Here is a 23254-nt window from a genome sequence, read left to right as displayed (position 1 = left end):
TAAAACCAGCTATAAGTCATTCTGCTTTTCATTATCACCATGCCTCAGCAATTCTCAGTGATAAAATACTCCTCTCAGAAAAAATGTTGTGTTGATCAGAGTTCAAAAAATTGCTGTTATTACTGTTGCATTTTCATAATTCATATGTGAGTTTCAAATTAGCACATTTTTATTTTGTATCCTTTAATAAACATTTCATTATGTGGATGTTAATGTGGAGAACTGATGGTTATACAGCAAATCCCAATGCACATGGGTGAGTAAGAAGTTAAGTTCAGTTATATATATATTTTTTACAATCACTGTGCTTTCATTATTTATACTGAATATACTGTTTAAATACAGGAATGCATAGTATCACATGACTTGGAGACAAATAGCACCCAGAGTGAGCCTGAACAATTCTGAACTTCAGAAGTTTTTACCAAATATAACAGAATTTTATTATAAATTTTCTGAATATGAAGATATTTTAGCACAAAATTTTCAAATATGAAAACTTTTGAAAACCACTAGAAATAACCCAAAGAAACACAGACAGACAGTATTGCAATTTTCAGAAAAGTGAAATGGGATTTTTACGAATCTCAAATTTATCCTTTTGTTTTAAGACCTTCCTTAACTATTTGTATATCTCTTGCTGTGCTGAAAGAAACTTCTCAAAACTATAATTTACAAAAATTATACTTTGATAAAGTAGGAGTAACATAGATTGATGAAAATGGCTATACTGATACTGAAAAATAATGTAATTGTAAATTACAAATTACAAAAATAATATAAAAAGATTGCTTTTAACAAAATCATTGACAAAGTTGCAGAAGAACTCTAATCTTGTTTCTTATGTATTTGACCAATATTGATATTTGTCAGTATTTTTCTTTATTTTCCTTTATTTCCAAAAATGTATTAATGTAATTTAAAAGTGTTAATCAAGTACCCCTTTTCTTATTATACTGTATTTTTTTATTTTTTATTATTTTATTAAAATACATACATATATATATGTTTATATATGTCATTCAATAAGGAAATTGTTCACTGTATTTTCTTTGTGGTCTTATTTTACTGGATTGATTTCATTATTATTATTGAAAATAATTTGTCAGACAGAGGAGCCAGGTGTATGACTCTGATTGTCAATATTCTAGGTATGCCATCAATCAAGATTATGTAAGTCTTTGAATTGACAGATTCCCTGATACTAAATTATCCATTCATTTTTAGGATCAAACTCATTTGGTAAAGATACAAGACTATTTTAAATTAATTTCAATTTGCAAGTATTTTAATTAAGACTTTGCCACAGGATTCTTGATTTTGATTTGCAAGTAATTTTAACTGAGATTTCTGCCATGCAGAAAAAGACTCTTTTTCATATTTTCCTATCCAAGTTTGCTAATTTATTAAAAATTACTTTGTAGCTATTTCTTTTAGCATTCTGGACCAGTTTATTTAACATTTGCATTTCTGTTTCTTAATTTGTTCACTCCCCTGCCCCAAATGACAAAGCTCCAAATCTTTGACAAAATAATATTTTAATCAAATTTTCAATAACTACCAGTGTTGTTTACCTATTCATATTTCTCATTCTTGAGCTATCTCATTAAGATTTTCAACTTATTAGCATAGAATTAACGTAGTACTCCATAAAGTGTTGGCTTTATAATTATATATCATTTATCTATTTGTTTTCTTTCCATTTTATTTATTTATTTAATTTTTTTTGTATAATAACAGTTGCCAGAACCTCACTGATTACTTGGCCTTTCACATTAAGAGCATTTAAATGAATTAATTCATAGTTTGTCTTCTAATTCCATATATTTTTTTTATTTCTGTATGTTATCCTTTCAGGACTTAATGGGGCATGTTGAATAAAATACTTAATTCATTAATCTACACTCATTTCTATTTTTTTTTCCTTTTAGTATGAATGCTCTAAAGGCATGAATTTATCCTAGAGTATAGCTTTGGCAACCATTCTTATGTTTTGATAAATTTTCATGTATGGTATTTTCTAAAATTTATATCTTAAACATTTAATTTCTGTCTTAATTTGTCAAGAAATTTATTTATTTATTTATTTGTAAATTTATTTATTTTACTTATTTATTTTTGGCTGCACCAGGTCTTCATTGCTGCACACAGGCTTTCTCTAGTGGCAGCGAGTTGGAGCTACTCTTTGTTATGGTGTGCAGGCTTCTCATGGTGGTTTCTCTCGTTGCAGAGCACAGGCTCTAGGCATGTGGGCTTTAGTAGTTGTGGCACGTGGGCTCAGTAGTTTTGGCTCACAGGCTCTAGAACACAGGCTCAGTAGTTGTGGTGCACGGACTTCATTGCTCCACGGCACGTGGGCATGTGGGATCTTCCCGGTCCAGGGCTCGAACCCCCGTCCCCTGCATAGGCAGATGGATTCTTAACCACTGCACCACCAGGGAAGCCCAAGAAATTTATTTTTAAATAGAGTTATTATGTATTTTATGAATATTCAACAGTAAATATGGTATATAAAATAACTGCCTCTTTGTAACGTACTTTCACAAGTAAAACCTGCCATTAGTTCTGTGGCTTTTGACAAATGCAGAGGTCTGTGACCACCACCACAACCAAGATTCACAACAGTTCTATCAACATCCTTCAGCTTCTCTCTAATCAAACTCTTGTCTATCTTTACTCCCTGGCAAACACTCATCTGTTCCCTATCTCTATAGTTTTGCTTTTCCTAGAACTTCATATAAATAAAATCATACAATATGGGTCTGGTGGTTTTTCACTTAGAAAAATGTAATTTAAATTCATCTATATCTTAACATGTATCAATAGTTCTTTCCTTTTTATTGTTGAGAATTCCATTGAATGGATGTGCCACCGCCTGTTTAACCATTCAGCCACTGAAGGACATTTAAGTTCTTTGCACTTTGGGGCAATTATGAAGAGAGCCTCTGTAAACATTTATGCACAGGTTTTTATGTGAACCTAGGATTTCATTTCTCTATAGTAAATACCTAGAAGTGAAATATCGGGGTCACGATGGATAGTGTATGTATAATATTATAAGAAACTGCCAAGATTTTTTTCAAAGTGGCTATGTCATTTTGTGTTCCTACCAGCAATTTATGAGAGCTCCATATCTTTACCAGCACTTGTACTGGGAGGTTTTGTTGTTTTGTTTTTTCCTTTTTAGCTATTTTTATGATGTGTAGTGCCATCTTACTGTGCTTTTAAATAGCATTTCCCTAATGACTGATGACGTTGAACATGGTTTTATGTGCCTATTGGCTTTCCATAACTTTTATAATATTTTGGATTTATGTATCATCCAATTAGTGATTTATGTAAACAGTCCATGGAATCTCAGAAAAAGTATATACTCTACACAATTTGATACATGTCAAAATATTTCAAAGTACAATCCTTAAGATATGTCAATTAATTTAACTTCATTAATTGTATTAGTCAGGTACATTTTTGTTTTATATTTGTGTGTGGGGGGGGTGTGTGTGTATTCTATCATGTAGTTTTAATTGTATGGTAGGATTTCATACTACAAATTTGTTTTTATCAATTTTTACTTCCACTTTTAACAATTTTTGTTTTGTGCATTTTGATTTATTACTTCCCATATAAAGATTTGGCAATGCTGGAGTTTTGTTGTTTTATATAGTCCATGATCATAGTGACTTGCTCTGTTCGATGTCATTCATTTTTTCTTGGACCTTAGACTTGCTGATATAAAATTCTGACCCTTAATTTCTTCTGCTTGTATATCTGTGATATACTTTATTCCTTGATTCAGAATTTATCTAATTATTTGATTGTCACTTTAGCTGAGTTATTTTAGCAGTTAGGACACCATGGTACTAATATTTGGATTTCTAACTGTTGCTTAAATGTCTTTTTTTAAAACTATACACTATGATACAGTATTGAACTTTTCAGGGCTAAGAGATATTGATAAGATGATGAACACATGTAATGAAAAATCATGATTTAAAGACCAGATTTAGCCAAAACAAAAGTGCAGTCATATTCTGGCACTTTTCCTAAATCTCAGATGTAGCTATCAGCCAAGAAGGTACTAAAGAGGTCAAGGTGCTGGAAGTGGGTCATGAGTATTCCACATCATTGTGATCATTTAAACAAGGGCTGATGGCAAAAGTAATTCCAAACCATCTCGGGATTCTGTGAAAGAGATTTAGACTCAATAAACAAACTTGATACTAAACTAGAAAGTATGTTTTTTTGTGGGTAAATGCAGGCAATGGCTAATCAATTTAAAAATAATGTGCATATTTACTTAGTGCTCTTTCTCTCCAATCCTCAAATGCCACCTTTAAGTACTATAATCAATGAGATACTTATACCCCTCTGCCAGCTCTGTTCTTAGGTCATCTGTAAATGCATGTTTTATAATTAAATTACAGGAGATTATTTGGGTGTAAGGTTATTTAGACCAAATTTATTTGTTCAGCTGATTTTAATTCTCAAACTGTGGTTCCTTGAAGACTATGAATTCCCCATTCTTCTTGATTTCTATTCCAGGAATCAGCTACATTGCACCTTTGAGCAGTTATTTCTAGAGTGGGATGTGGATGGAATATTTTCCAAACTCTTAAATAACGGAGTGTTTTCCCATGACTGTTATACACAAATGACAAGTGAGGTGGAAAGCGAGAAATCAAAGCATAAAAATTTTAAAAATTAGAAGTGAATAATTATTAAATACCTAAGCACAGGAGGAATTTCTAGGCATAAGCAACAATGAGATAAAGTAACTAGAAAAATGAACAAAAATATCAAAATATGACTCCCCAAAGAAACGATATAAATGGCCAATAGATATATAAAAGAATCAATCTTAGAAGAAATACAAATTCAAAAAAAGATGTTTAAGATTATCAAGAATGTAAATATATTAGATTTAATTTAGGTTTCAGTATGATAAAATAGTTCTAGCATTTACTGTTGGTGCAAAGAGTAATTGAAAGAAGTTTACTGAAAAAAAATTTAGTAATATTTTTCAGGAGATTTAAAAGACAATTATACCTTTTTTTCTAATAATTCACTTTTTAAGAACAGACTCTAAGAAAAATGATCAGAAATTATGAAAAATGTTTATGAACACTTATAGAGAGAGAGATATCCATTACAATGGAATATATAATAGTAAAAACTGGAAAAATTACATGCCCAACTGTAAAAGAATGTTTACGCAAATGAATTTTTCAGCTGAAATATTACTGTCGTTAAAAGTATGCCCATAAAGAGCATGCAAAGAAATGAGAAAAGTCATATACTAAAAAATCAAGAATAAACTAAGGGTACAACATTGCATAAACATTGCTCAACTCTATGAAAAATGTATGTTTGAAAAGTATGGAAAGAAATATATAAAAATATAAACAATGGTCATTCTAGATAATAGAATTTAAACTTTTTCCTTCTATTTTTAATATCTCATTAATTTTTTTATATTGAATACATATTGAAACAGTAACATTTGGATATATTGGATTAAAGAAAATATATTATCAAAAATAATTTCAACTGTTCCTCTTTAGTTTTTCTTAATGTCATGGATTTTTTTCTTTTTTTAATTTCTTTTTTTTAAAATATCTTTATTGGAGTATAATTGCTTTACAATGTTGTGTTAGTTTCTGTTGTATAACAAAGTGAATCAGCTATATGTATACATATATCCCCATATCCCCTCCCTCTTGAACCTCCCTCCCACCCTCCCTATCCCACCTCTCTAGGTCGTCACAAAGCATCGTGCTGATCTCCCTGTGCTATGCAGCAACTTCCCACTAACCATCCATTCTACATTTGGTAGTGTATATATGTCAATGCTACTCTCTCACTTTGTCCGAGCTTCCCCTTCCCCTCCATGTCCTCAAGTCCATTCTTTACGTCTAAGTCTTTATTTCCTGCTTAATTTTGGAAATAAAGTGGCCATGGTGTCAGCAAATTAGCTTATCATAATGCTCTGCTTGCCGTATTTCCAAAATGGCTTTTATATAACAGGATTTCCACGTGGAAGAGCTTTTGTCAGAGTGAGTTCCCTGTAATCCCAGGTACCCATGGTGCTCTGTCAGAAGAGTTCCAGCGTCCAATGTGCACAGGAAACCCTATAACCCACATACTCTTTGCAGAGATTCACCATGCCCGTTAGCATAATAAAGATACTGAGAAGTCTCCTCTTGGAAATATCAAACTCTATTTAATTACTGTTTCTCAGCATCCTTCAAATTTATTTGACTATAAAATTTCAGATTCACTCCCTAGAAGGACTTGAAATGCTTTCAATGAAATCACCTTACAAATACTAAGAATTCTGATTAAAAAGAGTCAGTGATTGAAAGTGCCCAAGAAATTTAAACAATCATGATTCAGCATGGGCTTGAGTTATTATATGTTAGTGAAGTTAGTGAAATTAAAAATGATTTTTGATCCATTCATAAACAATAATTTTATCTTCTGACCTTCTAAGTACATCTCAGTCTAAATATTTAGACGTCAGATATTGAGATTGTTCACACTTCCCCTTACTTTACAATCAGGCCATGGGTTGATTGGGTAGGAACAGTTAGGTAAAGGGAGGAAGAGAGAGAAATAAAACAGAATTTTTAAAAAGAAACAGGTGCCATCTTAGATGCTCATCGTTACTCTGCAGATACCGCTTGACTTGCTTTTCAAAGCAGAAATTAGACCTCAGGCATTTTGCTAAGAGTTGATACATGAACAATCATCCCTACTTTTTACAAGCCCTTTTTTGATTTCTTGGCTTGGTATTGAGGCTGAGGGCAGCTGAAACTGAGGGCAGCTGCCCTCAAACACTTCATCCCAGAAATACTTTCTCTTGGAAAAAAAATTAATTATCCCAAGGTCTTAGCTTATAATTTATAAAATACGTAAGAAGCAGAAATAATAGATTTAACTTTGGTGTGAGATAGGGGCAATGAGTGAGTTATGTGAAAGGCACTCACTTTACACGTGCAAGAGATTAGGGCTGTAGCTGCTACAGATCAAGAGATATGCATTCAGTGTGGCGTGTTCAGTTATATAGCATACAGAGGAGACTTCAGCCACAACTAGCAGGATGGAGCAGAGGCTAGCTGCCAGAGTTCCCATCTGCAGCAGCAGGAATTTCCTCACTTGTAGGTAGATGGTCCTGTAGCCCAAACTTCTATTCTAGTAGGTATCTCATGACATTCACTGACCAGTCCAGGATTGGGTCAGAAAAGCTGTGACAAGGCACTCTTCCTTAGGTGCAGGGCAGCCCTGTTATGTGTCCTCCTACACTGGCCAGCACTTTGATAGTTTTCCGGCATCCAAATGAACTCATGATTTTTAATTCCAACCTCCAACCATTGTTTTTGAGGCCTGTTACTGTTTGCAACTTTGAAATTCTACCTCTTTTCTAGTTTGCCAAACGTTACTCCTGTTCATCCCAAGTCTGTCTTTGGAAGGTGGGAATCAACACAAATCCCCTTTCCATTCCTCATTACTGGCCAGCTGGTTGCATGGCACAAAGGTCAGTATCACTGGTGTCTTCAAAATGCTTGCCTCCCTCTGCCTTGTGAGTATTATGAGGATTTGCCTCCTTCAGAAGGCCAAAACATCCCAGTTCAGAAGAAGGCCTGGAGGAGTCCAACTCCAGGGATAACACTCTTGGTAAGTTCATCACTAGAAATTTTTTTTCCCTAAAATGTAAAGCATTACTAATGAAGTAAAAATATTCCAAATCCAATATGGGAAGTGTTGGAAAAATATGTAGAACTTGATAGAATTCAAACCATGTCCCAACCAACAGTCTTCCCAACAGCATCTACAAAGGCAACACAGTACAGCAGGGAGCAGCTTAGATTCTGAATCCAGTTCCTCCTCTTACAAGATGTAGTACTTCGGACCAATGCCTTAACATCTCTGGATCTCAGTTTCCTCATCTGTAAAATAGGGTAATTTTGTGGGAATTAAATGTTAGCACTTGAAATGCTATTAGCACTCTGTCTGGTAATTTATAAGCACCAAATAAGTGTTAGCTGTGGAAGACAGTGAATTTCAGTAGAGCAGAAATCATTATAAATCTTAAGGGCTTCTTTTATCATTTCATTTTGATGACCTGGTGTTTGTTGATATGAACTCACAGGTAAACACCAGTCAGGGGCATGGAGCCCCAGGAGACTTAGATCCACATTTTGCTGTATAAGTTCATTTCATTGTCACAGCAGATTGTTGGTAAAGAGTAAAACAGTGGTAAAATATTTGTCAATGTTTCTCAACAATCAAGTTGAAGTAATAATGGTCTAATGCTCAGGATCCTGAGTAGATTCAAAGACATGTATCCAAGAGATCTGTATACCAATTCTTGGAATTCTCTGTTATTCCCTACATGATAAAATGTGTCTTCAATGACTCATTATATCCTGAATCCACATCATGTGCAGTGTCTACAGTGACAAAGGAGACACTGAACACAAGCTTGTTAGCACACAAATTAAGAAGTAAGTTAGGGTCTGGGGTCAAAATTTAGACAGATCAAATAACTTAAAGTTGAAAAATTGTATGACCTTTACCCCTATTTCCTAAGTACAGCACAAATAAATAATGAATGTTTAAGCCACACTTAGGTCTGGAACATGCAGTAAGCATGCAGTGTAAAATGTGAACCTTCTTTTGAGATATTTCCCCTAAAATCACTAGGTGATTTTAGGGGAAATATCTCCTATTGGTAAAGTTCTACCCGCTACACAGCAGGTTTCAGAGTCCCTAAGCTTTGCTGAAGATTGGTTCTACCTCTGCCTTATGCTTTTTGGACTAACAGGCTTCCTTAGGTTCTGTTTGCTGGTAAGAAGCTCTTTTTTTTTAATTGTCTTTAAAGTAATTTAGGTTTGAAAACTATTTTCTCTGCACACAAGAGATTAATTCTGCCTGGTTATTTCAACAACAAAGCAACACATTCTTTTAGATAATGCTTGTTAGTGCTTTTCTTTTTACTTGGTGCTGGAATTTTTGTGTGATTTCTTGAAAGTTGGTGACACTGAGCAAAAGAATTCTGGCACAAGAATCAAGAACTCTGGGCCTGGACCTGGTTCCTCTTGCCCTGTGATCTTGGCAGTGGGACAGGCAGAGTCTTTCCACAGTGCCTGACCCAATAGTAGGTAGTCAGTTCCATTTGCCCAATGACTGAATGAATGACCTGTCAGATCTCCAGTGCTCACAGATGTGTATTGTGGGGTCATATCCACTTCCCTGAGTGCTGTATGCTAAAGTGATGTAGAAAAGTGAAAACGATGATTATTGTTGTTAGAAGTTGCACTGCTATCTATATATTTCAAAAGTAGGTTACCTAAGCTAAAGAGTACTGACAAAGAACAAAAAAAAGTATAGCCAGACAGATCGTGGTCCTAGTACTGATTCTGCCATTTACCAGGTTGGTGACCTTTGTTAGTTATTTAACCTCTGATGAGTCTCAATTTTCACACCAATAAATGGGAACAGAAAAATATTTACCCATAAAACTGAGACACAGATTAACTAAAATAATGCGTGTAAATCACTTAGTCCAGTTCCCAGCACAGGAATTATACTTAATTGTTGTCATTGTTGCTACAACTATACTATCATTTAAAATTATGTGACAATGTCATATACTTTAAATGTACCACATACACACACAAAAAAACCAATGATAAACAGCTTGCTTAATTCTGATAAATTCTCCCTCCAAGTAAATAACTATAAAATGCTAACTGTTTTTGATATGGCAGTATGGAACAAAAAAATCCTAATTGTTGATTTGAACATGTCAATAAATTTTGGAATCCATATTTTAGTTTAAGAACTTCACTCACCACAATGAAAACTTTAGCAAAGAGCATCGTAATGACTTATCTTTAGCATGTTATCAAATAATGAAAAAACAATAAATCCATATTTTCCCACTCAACATATTAGGAAATATCATAAGTCTATGTGATGACTTTATAATATGTATACTGTAATCAACAGAGGTCCACAGTTCATGCATGGCCTTTTGTGTGACTTTTTGGATAAAACTCATAAATTCCCATCTTGCTTTAAAATATTATAACAAGAAGCAATTCAGGAAAATTAATAAAAGGATCTGACTGTCATCTGAAAAACAAAAGAAACACCCAAAGAAATAGTCTAGGAAAGTCAAAATGCTTAAGGCTGAATTGTTTGAAATAGAAACAAAATGATAATAATAATACAAATAGTAATGAGAACAGCTACAAATTAGAAAATCATAAATTCAAACATGATCTGATTAACAGACAACACTAAAAGTGCCAGGATTGAATGATTATTTGAACAGAATGGCTTTCCTCTTTTAGAGTTCAGGAGTTTATTCACCAATATTTTCATCATGAATCAACTTTTTGCAAAATTAAAACTAAAGAAAAACACAAGTTGGCTTCTGAAAATAAGCTTTCGAACTCAAGATTTTTTCTTCCTGTCTTTCAAAAGGGTCTTTTAGAGAATGCCCAGCCTTCACCCCCACATGTTTTCTAATTCTATATTATCACTTTGGCCTGCCATCAGTTTCCCCTTCTCCATAACAAGCAAGGTAATATCTGGAACTAAAGTAGAATGTTGGGTTCGTTCTAGGAAAGGGACAAAAAGTAACTGAAAAGCACCTTTCAGCAGCAACTCACAGAAAGTGTTGCCTTCAGGTGATCACAGGGAAGCCCCACAGTTACCCAAAGGCTCAGTCATGAACTGACCTTTCCTTGGACACCCCAAGGAGGGAGCAGATCCCATCAACTGACCAATTTGAAGACAGAGTCCCTGAAATTCAAGTTCATTTTCTTTTGGATGGAGCAAAAGTCATGTGCATAATGTTCCACAGTTTCAGATAGAAAATTATCTGACAATGTCTGGTGGACTGGGCGTAGAACACCAACTGAAACATTAGAACAGCATGGATATCCCTCTAGTAGAAGGAATTATAATAGCAATAGGGATCGTTAATTGCATCCTTTGCTCATGTCGGCTCAAAGACTTATACCCTTGCCTTATTAAGTCCTAACTACAATTCTGCATTATGATCTCCACTTTACAGTTGAGGGAATAGTCCCACGAAGTGAACTAGTTTCTTCAAAGATATGCAGGTGTTAATGCAAAGCTGATTTTCGAAACAGTGTGACTCCAAAACGCTTACACTTAAACCCTCCTGAGAGGGTTAGAGAACCAAATAACCCCTCCTCACTCTGAGCAAAGAAAACATCTACAAAATATTAACCATAAGGCTTATAGAATTGATGACCTTCACCTCTTCCTCACTAAATGAGTCTTCAATGTCTGCATCAAAGTTATTTGCAGAGGAGCCTACATAATTTCCAAGTCGAACTCACCCTTCCTCTGCTTTTGATAATTATAGAAGTAAAAGCAGGTTAAAATTTCCATCCTTCAAAGCTTTGAAGGGGAACAGTTTATACTGGAAAGAAGCTGTTCTACTCAAAGCTCCTCTGGGATTAAAGGGTAGGGGAATGGCTCTGGCCTCGAGGCTTAGAGGTTGGTTATTTATGAGAACTAAACAGCAGACACACCTGCTCCCCCATGAAATTCCGCATCTGTGAGTCACAGGAACTCTGCTAGGGGAGAGGAAAGGTAACAAAGAGGAAAGACAATCATCCGAATTTGCCTCCTCCTGAAATGAATTTTACCTGCAACATGCACTGTGGAGAATTTTATATGGTTCCACTCAGAATTCACAAAACTTTAACACACAGTCACAGGTCGTTTCAGGAAGAATGACATAGAATTGAGAATCAACAGGCCTAGAGATTGAAAACACATATTGCCCTTTATATTTGCCCTATGAGTCTGCGTATATTCTAGCGCTTTCTTTACTGAGTTTTGTGATTGGCAATGGTAGTCTGCTGTTTGTATTGTGGCTTTTGTTTCTAGTTTCAGTTTCCTCTAAAACAGTTTTAATATATCATGTGAAATTACTGATCCAGATACAATTTAAGAATTTTTTTTCAGCATGCCATGCCTGTTTTTGCCACTTCACCAACTTGTGACATAATTAGTTCTCACACTATATTATGATTATCTCTTAAATTTTGCAATAAATTGACCAGGACAAGGATTAACATACCTATCAGTAACTTGCACTGAAATTGAAGTGATTCTAGAACTCCTGTTGACTAAACATTCAATATGCATTTATCCAGTTGTCCCCAATATCTTCAGTTGATGTCTCAATATACACTCTCCCTGTTTCTCTGCTCAGCTCTCTACATGGAGAGGCTGACTTTTCAGGAGCTGATCCAATGGGCTCCACGGCCCTTGGCTTTCAGTGAAGATCAGCCAATGGGAAAGGCAGCAGAAAAGTAAGGTCTGGGTATTTACTGCTTGACCTCCCTCCCTGCTGAGTCCATAGGGGTTGGTTGTCTGGCATCGTTCTCACAAAGGCCACTGTTCCCGTCAGGGTGCCTTCCCTCTACAGTCCTCCTCTAAGCTTTCTGGTAACTGTTTCTGCTCCCGTTCCATCCTAGGAGTCATGAAAGAAGGCTCCCCTGCTTTTCCACATTCTGCATTATCTCCAGTTTTTCCAGAAAACCCCACCTACAACATTAGAAATATTATAACATTAATTAAACTCTCCTCAAATGATGCACTTTGTGCATGTTGTCTCTTTCCACTAGGGATAAGAAAAGGATGACTAGGGCTTGATTCCTGCTAGTGTAACATGTCATCAAATATGTACTCAAGAGGGTCCCGCATCGGGTCTAATACCCTGCTGCCACCATCTTGGAATTCTTGATAACTCTTAAACAAGTGGCCCCATGTTTCCATTTTACATTGGGCTCCGCGAATTACTTAGCTGCTCCTGCAAATGTGGTACAGATGTTGGCTACAAATGAAATTCCAGTAACAATAATGGCCATTTCGTGAGGTCTCACTAGGTTCCAAATACTCTTCTTAAAATTGTATGTGATTAACTCATTTAATCCTCTCAGTACCCAAGGAGGAAGGTGGTATTATTATCAGCAGCACTTCTTAGGCAAGGAATGAGAGGCACAGTGAGATGTAACTTGCCCAAGGTCACCCTGCAAGAAAGTGTAGACTATGGGATCCTAATCCAGGCATGCTGGCTTCTTCTATGCTACTCTGCAATTAGGTTTCATTTATAATTAAATCTTAAAGCCGTTTGAGCAGTAATATGCCATGGACTCAGAATTCTGAAAATAGACTGCCTCTCCCTCTATAGGAAGGCTAATAGCAAAGTTTCACTGAGGTCAGGAAATCTGTGTGCAACAAATAATATTGAATTTCTCATATCAGGACAGCATAGCTGAAGGGGTCTGTAAATGTTAATAAATCTTTTGATGTTGACATGTTTCATAGGCCTGCATAAAATCTAAGTGAGATTTGCATCTAACCTCTTTAAACTATTTTCTTTATTGCAAACAACTTAAGGAAAGCTGTTAAACCACAAGAACAATAAAATTGTTATTTACTTCCAGAAAGAAGTTAAATAAACACAATATGTAAGAGATAATATAATTAGATGTATTTATTTCTAAAATGCAGGGTTGTTTTTGTAAGGCAAGCCCCAAGACTCCATTGTTTATGAAAAGTAAAATGAAAGGACACATCATCGTAAAGGCAAGGATCTTCATCATCTTAGAAATTATAAAATAATTATTAAATAATTAAACCTTTGTTTCATTTCTATACCAATCAAACAATTTAACATTACACAAGGTCTGGGTTTCTATGTTTTGTATAATGTGTATGTAATTCACTGCCTTCCAAGTGTAGATATGTACTTTCTTTGGTTATGAAGGTTTGTTGTTATTTCCTTTTCTCCCAAAACCGCTAAAGAACCTTCTTGCAAATCTACAAATGACATTTTTTGCTTGTTTTAAACATTGTACACTTTAACAGATTTTGTTTCTACCTTATTAGATTATCATTTTATCACAGCCGTTTAGATAAGACTCGTACAAACCTGGGGTTACTACTTAGTTGAATAGATTCTTGTAAACATCTCCAAAAAAGGCAGGTGAATACTCCCACTATGATTTTTATCACACTGTCATAATTTTAAGCTCCATGACTGGATCTTAAACATTCCCGTTAGACATCAACATCACAACAGCTTCCTTCTCCCCCCAAATAAATGAGCCAGTTGTCAGGGCTGACTGGTGTATTTTAAAGGATATCTTAGCCAAGGGTATTATTTTAAGAGATGAGCAAATGGGGAAACCCCACAGCCCAGCCAATAAAATATGAACTGAAGGTGCAAAGAAGCACTCATAAATATTCCCTAGAACAAGGGATGCATTGTTTCCCTCCCAGCCTTTCAGTGGCTCCTCTGATCTCAGCCCCTCTCTGCATCAGGGAAGCCTCTTCCTTTAACCTATGTTTTTTTCAAGCTGAGTTACTACGTTATTTATGACTGTAAATGTGAGTAGCCCGTCTGTGTGCTCCTTGTACACACACACTGAGAGCGCCCCCTCTCTTTGCCCCGCTTTGGTGTTTCAGTCCAGAAGGATGAAAGGATTTCCCCCTGGAGCCGATGTGGCTGGGGATGTGGTACTAGCAGCAGTGTCAGGATGAGGTAGACAGAGGGTTTCCCCACAGCCTCCACCTGCAAGGCCCAGAGACGGCCCCTAACACTCATTCCATTCATTTTCCTCCTTTCCAGGGCTTTAAAAAATACTTTTACTCTCTCCATCTCATCCTCATTGTTCTCTGTCTCCAACCGTTACTCTTGATCTCTTTATGCCCTCTCAACATCTCTCTTCAACTTAACAAAGGAAATCCTCATTTCTTTACAGACGTGCCACGAGTATTCCATAAAAATTCTATTAGCCAATGGGTTTTATAAACCAAAAATGGATCGCATTTTTGATTAGCGTTATTTTTGTTCAGTGGTGCGTTTTTCCCTTTTTTTTTAACTTGCCCTTGAATTTCCCCTTTTAAATTTTAATACTGTTATAAAATAAGAATGGCAAAAACAATTAAATTCAGTCCATGGGATCCTGGGGGAGAGGTGAGGAGGCGAAGATGAAAGGCATGGTAGAGAAACAGTTAAAGGGGATGCAACAGCCAGAGAGGTTCTGATGCCCTGGGGAGCTTTTCTCCTGATGGGTGGAGGCTGCAATGGGCCCATCATAACCTTTTCCTTCTCAACGGAGAGAAAACAGGAGACTGTACCTCAATGATGGAGCTGTGACGAATTGATTTTCAGCTCATCTAAGCCTTTAGCCACGAAGAAACAAGGACCAAAGGCAGACCCCAGGAAGGGTGGGGGCAGTCAGGAGAGGGATGCCAAGAAAGCCTGAAGCTGGAGAGGCCCTAAAACTACAGAGGAAAGGCCAACAAATGGGAGGGGCAGGAGGTGGGGAGGAGAGAGAGAGGTGATATTGCAAAAATGGAAGAATGAAAGGGAAGGAGCTGGAGATGGTGGGTGAGCAGCCCCAAGCCCTTCTACAGGTGTTATCATACCTTCTTCTCTCCGGCCATGACTTCTGATTAAACTTCTAAAACTAGCGATTTGTGAGTGACCGTTCAAACGTGCAAAAAACTTCTATTTAAACTATGATTATAACTATCTCTGCAGCCATGCCCATCAATCAGCAAGGACATAGCTTTAGAGAAGAACGAGAATCCCCCTGGGGTGCATTCATGAATGCCAAGGGTTGATGAAGAAGAGAGAAAAAAGTCTCCACCCTCAGTGACTTCTTTTCTCTTCAAAAGTGAAAAGTTGTAAAGAATGATTGTTTTACCCAGTATTACCATTTGTGATTCCAGGCATAATCCATGAATATGTACTATAATGGTTTTAGATCATCTTTCCTTCCATCCCATCCCCCTTTCCTCAAAAAAAAATTTGTGTGTGTGTTTATAGGTGTGTTTACGTTACACAAGTGTTAATAACCCTGTTGGAGAGACTACATAGATAGGCATCTTTAGGTAGATCTGTGTATAAATTCCTCTCCACTGGGCACTTGAGTCAGCCAAAACCAACAATAAATATCAAAGATGTCTTTCAAAGCTGTCAACTGAGGGCATAAGCATTTTTTTTTCTTCCAATACCAAGGGAGTTTAATGATTTGGGGAAATAGGGGAGAAGGGTTTAAGCATTTTTTTCTATTTCATACCTTAACGTGTTAAATATGTTGTCATGAAACATGAAAAAATGTAAGCATCACATTTTTATACTTTTATGCTTGAGAATGAATATACATTCTTGAACTGTATCTGAGTATTTGACTCCAAACCAACTGATCAAAGCCCATTAATAAACCCGGAGCTCTTTATCAGGGAAATACATGTTGACAAAGAATAATACAAAAGTGAATTTCCTATGTTGACTGATTTTTGTAATTTCCTCTAAAACATCTACAATGTTATGTCATTTTAATTTTATGATCACCAAGTAATCAAATTGGTTTCTAACTAAAAGATCTTAAAAATACACTACTTGTTTATGTAAACTAGAGATATGCTTAAATGTTGCAAGCAACTTACCTAATCATTCTTTTAATTTGCAAAGGTATTTGATATATAAACTAACCCTTAACATTTTTGAAAAAGAAAAAATTTACCAGAAAGATATTTTTGTTACTAACTAAATAGTGTGGAATTGACTAAGCAAAATTCCACTGATATTCATTAGTTTTAGAGAGAAAGCAGAGAAGTCAATCTGTAAAAGCTATAGACTATGAGACTGACAAAAGTTGGCCTAAGAATAATGAATAAAATAAGGTGGAAAGTTTCTCTTCACACAATTAATAATTAATATTTGTTTCTTCAAAGTGAACAAATACTAAAATAATTTAAAGGTCAGAATAATGTGTTTGGTTTCATATTTAGTTGTTTACATTGGCCTTGAGGCCATTTATTCACATTTTGTTTTTTCTTCTAGTAAATTCTACTCTATTTTATGCTTATGAACATAAAACTAATCTCATCTGAAATTTTAAAAAATAGATATTTTTTTAATTATGATTCAGAGTTTGAATTAAATTTAATTGTTCTTGGTGAGTAAAACTTATATTGGAAAAAATGTCTTTCTGAATGACAAGATAATTGTAGAAAATCCATTATTTGACTTGAAAATGACACAGCAGGCATTAATAACAAGGATGCTACTAGATCCATTTTATATAATTCAACTTGTTATGGGAAATGTCAACAGATTCTTTTCACATTTTTAAATATCAGGTGACTTCCTCAGTACAAATCCCTTGCCTCTTGCTAATTTGATCATTTGCCCTCAATCTCTACTATATACATATCTTTTAAGATACTAAAAAAATAAAATAAAATCCTCTTGAGTCTTACAGAAAGTGAAAAAAGTTTACGATAATATTGGTTAATGAATTTTACAGTAAGAAGCACTGAAATTCTTAGCACCGTTAATAATGATATTACACTCTTACCTTTTCTAAGTATACTTTGACCTATTTTATTATGGAAGAAATATAGAAGTTAAAGCTTTTTACTAAGTAGTGATTGACTATAAGCTTTGGACGTATTAGAAGGCATGGTCTAAAGATCATAAAATAAAACTGTGGGTCAATTTTCCTCAGAGACTACTAGGAAAAACTCACTTAGTATCACAATCAATTTGTCAGTAATTTCATGTGAGACATTTCGTTTGGAATTATTAAATAAGGAGAAAACAATACGGTCTATTATTGAAGATAAATCACTACTCAGCAAGTTAAGCATGATAAGAATATATAAATAAATAAAAATTTTCTGAAGCTTATATTCAGTATTGTTTCTCTAGTGTAAAATGAATAATTATATTTCATGGTATAGTTAATAAACTGCTTTGTTATTATAATCCAAACAAATAATCAAAAGTCTACTGATTTAAAAATATAAGTATTCTTTAATGACAAAAATGGTCCTAAAAGTCCTTGAATAAAACTCTTTATTATTGGTTTTGGCTTTCTTATTCTATGTAGATTTATAAAAATCAATGGTGCACGGGTTCAAAAATCATACTTCATTCCTTTCTGAAAAAACAAATACACTCTCTTGTGAATGATCAAAGTATTCAATTTTAATATATTATTAGAAAAGATTCATGACTGAGCTATTGTTTTATAAAGTACATAACATAACACATTCTTTCCTGTCAGATTTTAGATGACCTGAACTGATTTTTTCAGTGATTTATTTTATGAATATGTAAATCATGCTAAATTGCATTTTTTCTATGAAAATATTAAAACTTACTTAAATTAATGAATAAGCTTGAGAAATTGCTACAAATTCAAACATACCATGAGTCACATTTGCATGCCACTCATGAAGAAAAAGCAAACTAATTTAGAATTAAGATATATTTTAATGGCTTGAAAGTTCCAAAGGAACCTGTTAATTACATGTAGAAGAAAAGGCCCCCATGACACCCGATTAAGGCAACCAATGATGACTTACTAAAACTTATAATGAGAGCTTTGTCTCCTGTAACGTGAAACATATGATTTATTAGGCACCTTATCCTTCCTGCTAGGATTGCTCAGAGCAAATGATCAGGGCATATTAAGCAACACATATTATAAAAGCATCATGTGTTATTAAGATTTGTTGCTATCTGACTTTTCAAAGACTATTTTTTGAGATATTATTTGAGGAAGTTTTAAATTAGGTGTGTAATAAAACGTCAATTTTAAGTCCAAGTAGATTGCACTTTTAAAATAAAGTTTTAAAAGTTATAACATTAAAATTGATTAAATTTATTGATTAAGTTTTGTCTTCAAAAATAAATACACTCTATGTGGTTTTTTTTTGAATGTTTAAAGATAGTAAATTTTCACCTTCAGTCACTACTAAAAAATTTAAAGAAAATTACAGCCCCTGTAAAATCATTTTAAAGTGGTGACTCTTTAATATTATTGCAAGATGAAATACTGGGCACTAACTTATCATTTGATATTGTCAATATCAATTTTCTAGGTATCGTCAGTATCAGCACTAAAACATAATTTTTAAAATTATTCTCTAACCATCCTGTTAATTAAAGAATTTTTCAATTGAAATTTTTTTATCTTAAATGACAAGGAAAGTTCTGTATAGGTAAAGCATCATAGCATGTTTTACATTTCTCTTGCCTCTGAAAAAAGTCAAAGAAGTATAATATATTTTAATCATTACAGTTAAAAAATGTTAGATTGAAACTTCTTTTCCAAAATATTTTTCACAGGATTTCAGAATCTATCCCTGAAAGTCTTTGATAGTAATCTTTTACAATATTATTTAAACTTAATTAATTTCACATCAATATTTTCACAGTAGTTTCCTCACTAAAATGAGAGTTCTTAAGTGGCATATAAATTACACTTATATGCCTTTTAAATTACTAACCAAAAAATGGTCCAGAATGTCACTTTTACTTTTCCATCTGTAAATACTTGCATCATCATCATCATTATTATTATTACTATGACTATTATTTTGCCTATAGCTTAGCTATCCTCATAAATTCTCCTTTTTTTAAACTATTGCCTGTTTATTCATACATTTAAGCAAAGTTGAAATTTTAACAAGATGTGAAAAGACCCAAATTTACCCAAACGATGTGTTTAATTTTAGCTTTTTATATTAAATATATATATACATATGACTTTGTTGCCTAAGGCAAAATCTTATTTTATGTCAATGAAAGAAAGGAAACAGAAGCTGGAGAGGAGAGTTATAGAAAATGACTATATATAAACATGACCACCTACCAGGCAGCTACTTTACCATTAGGAAAACGTCCACTTCGCAATAACATAGATTAACAAATAAACGAACAACATACCTAAATTGACAAAGCTCATGACCATGTCAGCATCATTCAGAAAGTTGGCATCATGTAGGCTGGCTAGAGGAGGACTCTGGGTGGTCAGGGGAGTCGTTCGAGACAACTGGATGCGGCGAGGGTACCCATTGGGAGAGGCTGGGGAGCCCTTCCTGGCTCCCCTGGTCTCTGCTGCCAGGGATGCCCTCACAGAGTACTCCGGCTCCTCGGGGTTCTCCTCACTGGCCATGGCGTTGTACAGGTCCAGCATAAAGAGAGGTGCAGAGGAAGCTTGTTTTCCAGGTGAAAATGGTCTGGGTCTGTGAGGCAAACCCAAGATAGAAAGAATTTCCCTCTGTATTTCCCGTCTTTCGTGGTTCCGTAGTCGTCTATAAATAAAACTGGAGTGAACATGATTGTCTCCCAAACTTCCTTTCGCAGAACCCACTAGAACCCAGCAGCTCCAGAGGAAACCCACAATACCCCTAAATAAAAATACAGTCAGATGCATTTTTGTCCAAAAGCAAAAGTTGATATTTTTTAGTCGTTCTTGTCCTCTTACCAAAAACAAAAACAAAAAAATCTAAGTTCTTAGGAGGTATATTTCCCCAGTAGCTGAAAAACAAATTTACCTATTCTTCATGACAGTGACATTTCTGAACACACATCCTCATTGATTTTCCTGCCCTATTTTTAATATATTGGAATATGTCAAGAGTAGTTATTTCTAAGAAAGCTGAAACTCAGATTTCCAGTTATCCACAGTTGTTAAGAGTTTTTGCTGCATGGATAGAGCAGAAGACGGCTAATATTATTTGATCAGATGACCTATGCATTCCTATATCAATATATGATAATCAGGCCTTTGGTATTTGAATGAACGGAAGTTGATCTTCTAATAAACTGTAGTTCCCAAAGTGATCTTCACTTGCTCTTGAGTTCTTCTCAACCCTTGAGCTCTTTCCAAGACAAATCCTGACTTCTGAATCACAGATCTATGCTGATCTGCACCTTGGTGTTGGAATATATATTTGTCCGGCAGCTTGGTGATAACTTTAACATCTTTTGTGTCGTCTTAGTGTAAAACAAGACTCAAGGTTGTACTATTCAAGTCAATGTGTTTTCCTGAATTTACTTGCAAACCTTCCTGAAAGTCCCTTCACTCTCTTTCTCCTTCTTACTGTTAATTCCACCTCCAGCAGACACAAATATACCAGCCCTCTTCAAGGGAGATCTAAAGAGTAATGTAAGCACAACCCTGCTGGGAAAGAAGAGGCTTCTCATTGTAATTTGAAACTGGTAAAGCAAAAAGAACTTAACCCCTTTGCTACCAGAAAAGACTTCATTTTCGCAATTTTATAGGCACGCATCTGACACAGCACAGTGATGCATGGAGCATATAAGTTCTGCGGGGGAAAAAGCCAGTTTTCAAGCGGCAGACTGGAAATTTGGTCACCAATTTTATAGAGGACCCTTTCAGATCTTTCTTTTAATAGTACACATTTAATACACTTCTATATTAAGTCTCAGGTTGTGGCTGAATTAGCATGAGATGTCTCCGTTCTGTATTTGGGATTATTTCTAGTTTTTATAAGTTATTAAAGCTTACTTCTTGAAAAATAAAAGGAAGCGTCATAAATTGAGGTTAATTTGTTGTTAATGACAGCCAGATCTCTTTAGAATAAAATACAGTAGAGAATTCACCACCAGAAAATATATTCTAGCTCCCAAAGCAGTAGTTATAATAATTCCATAATGGTGATGAGATAGCCCAGGTATAATGATCTTTAAACATCAAAATTTTAAGCAGAAAAGTGTATTCATATTTCTCTTGTTAACTCGGTGCATTTGAAATAAAAATAGCCTAAGATAATGGTGTCATGATTCTCAACTTTCAAGTCATTTCAGTTGAAATGTAAACTGACTTACAAATTAGATATTTCCCATAAGTTGTACTCAGTACTTTGATTTGCCTTGACCCATGCAAATAAACACAAGTCAAATATTCTTCATGACTACATGCAGACTGAAATTTGTGTTTTTAAAATCTGATGGGTATAATGGGGAAAGTGCACACCTTTCTAAAATACCATACTTAATCCGGGGAAATGAGCAAAGTAGGTGTTTATCCTTAATGTTTAATGCCTTTAAAATTTGGAAGTCTACAACATTTTTGTGCAGCTATAATTTTCCTTACAAGCTCTCCCTTAACCTTAGGGCTCACAGTACTTTCATTGTCTGGGATAGCATTCTGATACCAGTTGCAGATTTATCGAGCAAATTCTCAAGCTATTATGAAATTTTAATGTTTTTCCTTTACTCTACCTAGAGGCACCCGGTTTCTTATTTAATTTCTTTTTAAATATTTCCTCTGAGTGTCTAAAGCAAAGCCATGTTTCTCATAAATCTACAATTTATTGGTGAAGGCAAGATACCAAAAGGGCTTGTGGAATCTTATTGTCTGCATAATTTTTCTTATGCAAACTCACTGCAAACTTGATGACACTGTTGAATATTTGCCCTACTGAAAATACTTTATTAATAGCCAGGTAGGATACCACAGTAGCAGACCCAAATACTGACATACATGGAGAACGTCTGTAGCATCGCTATCCGTTGAATAGCAGTGGGGTAGTTTGAAAGGAGGTGAAAGAATACTGTTTCAGTAAGAAATGGTTGAAACCACTAAAATTTTTGAAACTGTTGATTTCATGTACAAACCAAACTAAGAACTTTTTGGCCATTGGTGCAGATCCAAATCAATTACTTGGGGATAAAAAAATTTCTCCATTTCTCCTCTGCATTTATTAAACATATCCCAGATAAAGGATACTACAGTTTTTCTCTCTACATTTTAGAAGCAATGATCAAGGTTATGAATTTGCTTCCTGTCTCTAGAGCACAGCAGAGTTACAAGTAAAAATTGGTTACCCTTGAGGAAGAAACAATTCTTATCTTCCACACATGCTGACTTTTTTCCCTAAGATCCAACAGAAAAATAAAAATAAAAATGAGTCTAGGTGTCACAAGTCCCCCAAACTCATTTTCCCAAAGTCTGATTTATAATATCAATCAGTGTAATTGTAATTTAATTGCTTCACCAGGCACAGAGCCTACCTCTAGACTGGAAATCAGTTGCTAGCATTCTTGGTCAGAACTTCTCGTATCCACCCTCCCCCCACCTTCCCTTCCAACTCAGACTAGATTTGGCAAACATTCATTTTTCAAAAGGATCAACATGTGCAAAGAGAGAAAGAAAATAAAGAAGAAAAAAAACCTTCCAGGAAGAGAGGGGAAATGCTAACCGCCAAACGAAAAGTCAGATTCATTTTTAATTAAAAGTAAAGGTGTTTTACCACATCGTTGGGATTGCCGGGTTGTTGTGTATCTAAGTCAATATGTGAGAGCAATTTAGAAGATTAAGTATTTTGCAATGGCAAGGTATAAACGTTCCAAATTTCAGAG

General features: G+C 34.9%; 1 protein-coding gene across 1 annotated transcript in view; it reads right to left on the bottom strand.

The window, feature by feature from the left end:
- Window positions 1-21023, bottom strand: part of BMP5 (bone morphogenetic protein 5) — a 118244-nt gene extending 97221 nt beyond the window's left edge. The window contains exon 1 of the mRNA XM_030840979.2: window positions 19811-21023. Coding sequence (XP_030696839.1) covers window positions 19811-20300 — 490 coding nt within the window. The 5' untranslated portion in view covers window positions 20301-21023. The remainder of the gene's footprint in view (window positions 1-19810) is intronic.
- Between the last annotated feature and the right edge of the window lie 2231 nt (window positions 21024-23254).

This window comes from Globicephala melas, chromosome 11 (assembly GCF_963455315.2).
Source record: "Globicephala melas chromosome 11, mGloMel1.2, whole genome shotgun sequence".
Taxonomy (NCBI): domain Eukaryota; kingdom Metazoa; phylum Chordata; class Mammalia; order Artiodactyla; family Delphinidae; genus Globicephala; species Globicephala melas.
Note: the sequence above shows the minus strand (reverse complement) of the source record. Positions and strands in the feature narration are given on the sequence as shown.